At 37.2% G+C, this 7127-nt stretch overlaps 2 protein-coding genes across 2 annotated transcripts; both read right to left on the reverse strand.

Annotated features, from left to right (window-relative positions):
* Positions 1-27: 27 nt before the first annotated feature.
* On the reverse strand, positions 28-1410 carry LOC130737348 (uncharacterized). The gene is made up of 3 exons (XM_057589092.1): positions 847-1410; positions 203-285; positions 28-100 (listed from the first exon to the last, which is right to left on the reverse strand). The coding sequence occupies exons 1-3, from the start codon at positions 1408-1410 to the stop codon at positions 28-30; spliced, it is 720 nt and encodes a 239-aa protein (XP_057445075.1).
* LOC130737349 (secreted RxLR effector protein 78-like) lies at positions 1407-1799 on the reverse strand. The gene has a single exon (XM_057589093.1). The coding sequence runs from the start codon at positions 1797-1799 to the stop codon at positions 1407-1409; it is 393 nt and encodes a 130-aa protein (XP_057445076.1).
* Between the last annotated feature and the right edge of the window lie 5328 nt (positions 1800-7127).

A 7127-nucleotide genomic window follows, 5' to 3' on the forward strand; every position in this document is an offset into this window, starting at 1 on the left:
TCACGTACAGTGGTTGTGTGAATGGGATTACAGCCCAACCACTGCAAACAACCATGCCAAATACTCAACGCAAAAGGATATGCGAATAAAAGATGGAAGCCTGATTCCACATGGTTATTACAGGGAGCACAGTTTGCATCAGCTAGTGAACTGGCGCTTCAGCAAATTTTCTCTGCTTGCAAAACGGTCCAGCAGTACGTACCATGCAAATCCCTTCACATTTGAAGGTGCAAAAGACTGCCAAATAATCACAAGGTCTTGATCAGACCCAGGCAAAGTAGGTTCCTGCAAAAAGTGGTAGGCAGAATTAACAGAATAAATGCCATCACTACTTGGCAACCATAGCCAAGCATCCGGGACCCTGTCAAGCAATTGCACTCGCCCAATCGCATGAAGCAAGCCTTGTTCCCAATCCAATTCACGCCCTATCAAAGGCCGTCTCCACAAGAATTTCCACTGCCACCTCACATGCTCCCATCTACCAAGTTCACTGACATGATTCCATTTTTAGCTGGAAAGATTATAAAGACGATAGAATGAACCACGCAAACCGTCATCCCCTGTCCAGTCATCATGCCAAAAAATAGTAGCATCCCCACTCTTAACAGATTTAGAAACAACACCATTAAACTAGTTCAGATCATCAAGGTGACAAGCCGCGTGAATATCCCGCCACCAGGGTGAATACTTTGGGCACGCACTTGTTACATATTTAGCTCTAATCACCCGACACCAAAATGAGTCAGTGGTCGTACGCCATCGCCAAAGCCACTTGCCAAGAAGTGCTCTATTAAAAAGAGAGAGATCTTTAATACCCAACCCGCCAAATTCTTTAGGCCAGCAAACCTTGGACCATTTAACCCAAGCAATTTTCCTATCCTCCTCACCACCACCCCACAGGAAATTCCTCATAATTATGGTACAATCCTTCACGACACAAGACGGAATCTTAAAGAAGGAAAGGTAAAACAAGGGCAAAGCAGAAAGAACGCTCTGCACAAGACAAATTCTCCCTCCAAATGAGACAGTTTTCAGTCTCCAGGAAGATAACCTACTTCTGAACATTGCAATAACAGGATCCCAAGTTCTGCGACAGTCAGGTCTAGCCCCAATTGGTATGCCCAAATAAACAAAAGGTGTCGCCATAATTTTGCAGTTAAGTACCGCTGCAATTCTCCGCTCAAAATCTGGTTCCACTGTAGTAGATGCTAATTTGCTTTTATTAAAGTTCACTTTTAACCCTGAAGACAGCTCAAAACAGCGGAGAATAACTTTAAGCACCACAACATTTTGTATGGACGCCTCCCCCACGAATACTGTGTCATCAGCAAATTGGAACATCGAAACTTCACAGCCCCCACACGTGCCAACCTTGTACCCATTGAACAGTCCGAGTTTCACTGCATTCATGAAAACCCATTGAGACCTTCAGCCGCACTTAGATACAGGAAAGGTGCTAAGGGATTCCCTTGCCTGAGGCCACGTTCCATTTTGAATTCGCCAGTTGGGCTACCATTAACCAATACCGAAACAGTAGCTGACTCAAGACATCTATAGACCCAATTAATCCATTTGTTGCTGAAATTCATTCTCTTCAACATATACAGCAAGAAGCTCCATTCAACCGAGTCATATGCCTTTTCATAATCTACTTTGAAGATGAGAGTGGAACGCTTGCGGAGTTTAGCTTCATGGACCACCTCATTTAAAATAACCACACTATTCAGCATAGAGCGACCCTCAATAAATGCAAACTGACGCTCATCGATGATTTTCCCCATCACACATTTTAGCCGCATTGTTAAAAGTTTTGAAAGTACCTTATAAATGCAGCCAATCAGAGATATCAGTCTAAATTCGTTGAGGGATTGTGGAGAGTTCACCTTCGGGATAAGAGCAATAAACGATGCGTTGCTTCCTTTAGGCAAGGCACCTCGGCGCTAGAAATCCTTTACCACTCTGCTGAAATCACCTTTCATGATGTCCCAAAATTCATGTATGAATTTAAAATTAAACCCGTCCGGTCCCGGGCTCTTGTCACTACCACAATCCCAGACCGCAGCCTTGATTTCAACATCTGAAAATGGAGCTGTTAAGCGTGCATTATCCGCATCAGAAACTGTACTGAATTGAACGCCATCCAACGTCGGTCGCTACCACTGTGTTGATTTGAATTTCTGCTCAAAAAATTATTTTATGGCACCTTTAACATGCACGGGGTCCTCCTCCCAAACACCATCAACCAGAAGGCCAACCACAGAATTAGAGCGTCTCTTCCAATTTATTGTAGAGTGAAAGAAGCTCAAGTTCTGATCCCCATGAGCTAACCAACATAATCTAGCTTTTTGGCACAACAAAGATTCATTTAGCCGCAGAACTTGCCAAAACTCAGAAATTAATTCACGCTGCATGGATCTATCTGCCTCTGTCAAACCCTCCTCTTCCTCCCGCGCATCCAGCTCATTGATGTGTTGGACTAGAGCTTCCCTCCTAGTCTTCAAATTCCCGAACACATTTGTATTCCAATCCTTCAGTACAACTCTATGACCCTTGAGCTTTTCTTTAAGAATAAAAGCTGCCCAGCCACGAAACTTCAAACCTGACCAAGACTTAGTCACAACTGTATGAAGCCTCGGATCTTCAAACCAACAGTTCAGCACTCAAAATGGTTTAGGCCCCCAGTTCTGTACTATCTGCCGTAGGAGGATCGGACAGTGATCTGAGATGCTGCAATCAAGAACAATCTGAGAGCATTCGGGCCAAGATTCACACCACTCACTTGAAAAGGTATGCTGATATAAATGACTCAATTACTTCTTCATGCCTTCAAATTTATTTTCATTCGCTGGCTGTCAAGACCAGAACTAAAGTGACTCAATTATTTCTGATTGGAAAGTGTTCATCTGAAACTGTTTGCAAGCCATTGGAAATAATGAAAATAAGGGAGTTGCCCGTTATTTGAAGAGGACATTGTGTAAATTATTTTAAGCTCCTCACTTGAATAGAGTATTATAAGTTTTTGATGTACTACTGTATTTGATTTCCATTATAATTTACTACTGTTTTTTATTAATTCACAAAGCTATCTTATAGTGGAGGGATTAATCTCAAAAAGTCCAATTAGTGATAAAAAATGAAGCTAATGAACATGTGTATTGAGTGTTTCATGTTTTGCTTTGGCTTGCAGTGGTAGCCTTCACAGAATCCTGAGTATTTGGTGGGTTGGAACTTGGAAGGTATAAAGAAGTATATACTTCATTAGTTCATTACGTTTTGAAATTGACCGTGATGGTGTTGGACCCCTAATAAAAAAGATCTCAAAGGGAATAAAATAGAACATGCAATTGTGGTAATTGCTTTTGATGTTTTTACTTTATCGTTTATAAGATGTTCTGGCAACGCTGCAGCTGATTGTTTGGCTAGGAACACTTCTACTTACATTGATATGATGTGGTGGAAGAAGTTCCGGATTGTACTCTTCATGTGGTGGCTCAGCATGTTTTGGCTTCTATGCCTCCTGTAGCTTGATTTTAATAAATGATCACTTTAAAAAAAGTATAGTGTTGAAGAGTGTTATATATGCATAAATTGTATACATTGTGGGAACAAGGTGTTGGAGATCATTATTATAAAATAAAATAAAATGATTTGCTTTTTTCTTATCCTGTTTCATTCATGGTTCCTAAACTGAAGGTTGTGGTAGGGATGTCAAAATTATCCACACCCGCGGATACGTGGATAAAAACCCGTTATGAGTAAAAAAATTACCCGCAACCATAGGTATCTACGGATTTTTGTAATGGATATTTACATTATTTATTTAGTAATGAGACGAGTATGGATATTGATGTACCCATCCCACGGATACCCACCCTATATTAAAATATATTTTACTTATATATATATATACACACACACACTCTAGCATGAGATGTATATTAAGTCTAATATTTATCTACAAAAAAAAGTCTAATATCTAATGAATTTGTGTTTGAAATTTTTATAATTTTAAACTCAGGTAAACTTGTATAATAGTAATAGTAAAAAGCAGCCCTTATACCCCAAAAAGAGGTAGAAAAGAAGTATTTTTCTTGTATTTTCCTTTACACATTGATAACGGTAAAGTCTAATCTTAAACTTTATTTTTAATAGTATTTTCATTTAAAAAAATATATGTGAATCCATGTATATTAATGGATGTCGGGTGCCCATGAATATCCACAGATATTTTAAAATCTGGTTTAAACCCACTTAATGGATATCCATGTAGGTATGGAGCGGGTACGAGTGTAAATTTTTACCTGCGGAGCGGGTGGTGGGTATATACTACCCATGTCCACCCGTACCCATTGACATCTTTAGGTGTAGATTTTGGATAGTGTACAGCTTTTTGTGGAGAAAAAAAGTAGTGAGATGTACATGTATGGAATTTGGGAGTTAGAAGCTATTTTGTATGTAATGGTGGATAATAGATTTAGGGCCTGTTTGGTTTGGCGTTGGGGGCGTAAAACGCGCGTTGCGTTTTCAGTAACGTGGTTCACCTATGCCTTTCACCTGTTTGGTTTTGCGTTTCCGTAAACGCATCAACGCAAATCGGCACCAAAACAGCGTTAAATCAGAAGCGATAAATCAGAGCGGCAGCATCGAGCGTTCGCGTTCAACCGTTGAAGAATTAAAGGCAAAGTCATAATTTTGAAGCTTTGGCTTTCAACAACTGCATTTCTTGCTCTGTTTATTCCTTTGGTGCCTCTGTTTTTGGGTTTGAAGAGCATGGTAGTTAAAATCGTGTTTCCTCGTCCTTCTGTGCTCGAGTTTGCTGTTGAGCACGCCTTTGTTGGGATCGTCGCGTAGGCGTGTTAAATCGGTGGAAACGACAATGCCACCATGCAGAGAAGAAAGAGTTTTAGATCCAAACCCGCTCGGACCTGGTCTTCGTTGGTGTCGACAAACCTTGCACCTGTGAGCTGCAACTGTGGTTGCGATAAAGAGGAAAACAGCAGCAAAGACTCATTATTCAATAGCCAACGAAGAGGTAAAGAAGAAGATGCAAGTCTAAAGCCAAATTGAATTAAAATTCGGTGTCTCTATCACTTTATCTTGTTTCCTTTTTCTTTTGTTTTATTTTATACTTTTATACTCACAACAAAAAAAGGATAAAGTATTAAAAAATTTAATTATAGTTCCAAACATGAGTTCAATTAATATCATTCAAACGATATTCATTTTTTTTAAATCAAGTTTGTTACGAATCATCCAAACATAAATCACGTTAATTCAAACACCACGTTTCTAATGAGATGCCAAACAAACACTTATTCATGTCAGATCAGTTTTAGGATATGTCATGGTTTCTTCCTTTGGATTGCTAATGTTTTGGTTTATTGGTAAATAGTGCACGACTTTGATGATGTTAAACTAAAATGTTTTGATTTTGTCCTTTAGTTTTGCTAATGTTTATGCATACCTTTTTCTTTTCTTTTTTAGTTTTTTTTAAGTAAAAAATTAATATATGAAAGAGCGGAGGTCATTTCACAAACTAGAGGTGAGTGCAATTTCCCATGCATTTTTTTATAATTTTCAAAATAATTTAAGAAGTAAAAAATACTTATGTATTGAAATATGTTTAATAATACAATAGCAAAACTCGTTGTGCAACACAGGGATAAAAACACTAGTTTTAGTGATTATTGTAACATTATACAAGTTTTAAATATTTTGGTTACTTATTACTGATAAATATGATTTATATGTGTCTTTAACTTTTGGTAATGATGTGATGTCAAATGTAGTCGGTATTTGATGTTGAATCCAGGTATGTGTTGTAAGGAAAATTAGTTTGTAAACTTTTGATCATTTCATGGGTTTACCAAATATTATATTTGAATGAATTTGTGATTGATTTTGTAAAATTGAATAAACAGTTCAATTATTCACAAAATCGGTCACTAAATCATACACTCAATTCAGATACAAAATTAACCACAAAATTGGTCATAAATCGGTCATAAAACTAGTTACAAATCGGCCACAAAATCTGTAGCAGTATCAGAAACAAATCAATCACAAAATTCATGGCAGAAGCTTGATCATTTTAGCGATCAAGAATCCAACCCTTAACAAATATTTGTTTTTTAGTTCAAAACAATATTTGTTACTCATAAACAGGGATTATAATTTTTAATGCATATTCACTTAATGAATACACCTTTTGGATTTGAGAATGTGTCTTCACATACCGAGAGTCAAAAATATTTAGGTGATATTTAATTAAAAAAAAAAAAATTCATGGGTCATTTAGACAATTCCAAATTTTAATGAATTTAATAGCTCAAAAGGTACACCTTAGGTAACTCTTCAATGTACCATTAACCTTACGTAAGTAGGTAACTCTTCCATTTATGATTTATTGTTCAATTCTTCTTCAAGTAAACCTATTTTCCTATGCAACATTGATTGATTCACACTCCAAATTTTTAACACTTCATTTTTACTTAATTTTATTTATACTTTTCTCCTCATTTGTTATTATATCATGTGTCACATCTCATATTTTTTATATTTTCTTTTAATCTCTCTTCTCTCTCCAATTTTTTCCCACTAAAACTCAAGTGTAAATACAACATTATACAATGAGTACAAATAGAAACTCGAATTTGATTACCGTTTAAGCAAAAAATTATAAATAAAATTGATGAACAACGATAATTAATTGTTGGGGGAGATAGGGGAGCTCATGAGCTGAGGAGCAAGATACCAAGAGATATTGACGACACATCTTAACCCAAAACTTTAAAGCATTAGGTTCATGAGTCACATCTCTTATAAAGTCTTATCCTCACTCATACTTAACAAATGTGGGACTCCGACTCCACACCTGAATTTTCAACATTAATCGCTAGCTATATCCTAAAACTGCCATATCTTGTAAAAATAAACGCAACTCAAACTGCATCTTCACGCTATTACCCAAGAATTAGGCTATAATAAGTTCAAGGTTGTTGATTAACGAGGAGGATGATTGATGAGTTGAGAGAGAGGGAAAGATACGAGCTAACAAAAAGGAGGTTGAAAGGTTGCATCGCCCTCTAAACTAACTAACTCTAAGTTCTAACAACACGCAGCCTATT

This window comes from Lotus japonicus, chromosome 2 (genome assembly GCF_012489685.1).
Source record: "Lotus japonicus ecotype B-129 chromosome 2, LjGifu_v1.2".
NCBI classification, from domain to species: Eukaryota; Viridiplantae; Streptophyta; class Magnoliopsida; order Fabales; family Fabaceae; genus Lotus; species Lotus japonicus.

What these genes read in the sequence shown, in the direction of transcription:
- LOC130737348 (XM_057589092.1), bottom strand. Translation starts at nt 1,410, where the DNA reads ATGAATGCAGTGAAACTCGGACTGTTCAATGGGTACAAGGTTGGCACG. An exon ending in CTTGGGTTAAATGGTCCAAG is followed by an intron (nt 286 to 846) that starts GTTTGCTGGCCT and finishes CACTTTTTGCAG; the next exon opens with GAACCTACTTTGCCTGGGTC. An exon ending in AATGTGAAGGGATTTGCATG is followed by an intron (nt 101 to 202) that starts GTACGTACTGCT and finishes ATGTGGAATCAG; the next exon opens with GCTTCCATCTTTTATTCGCA.
- LOC130737349 (XM_057589093.1), bottom strand. Translation starts at nt 1,799, where the DNA reads ATGCGGCTAAAATGTGTGATGGGGAAAATCATCGATGAGCGTCAGTTT.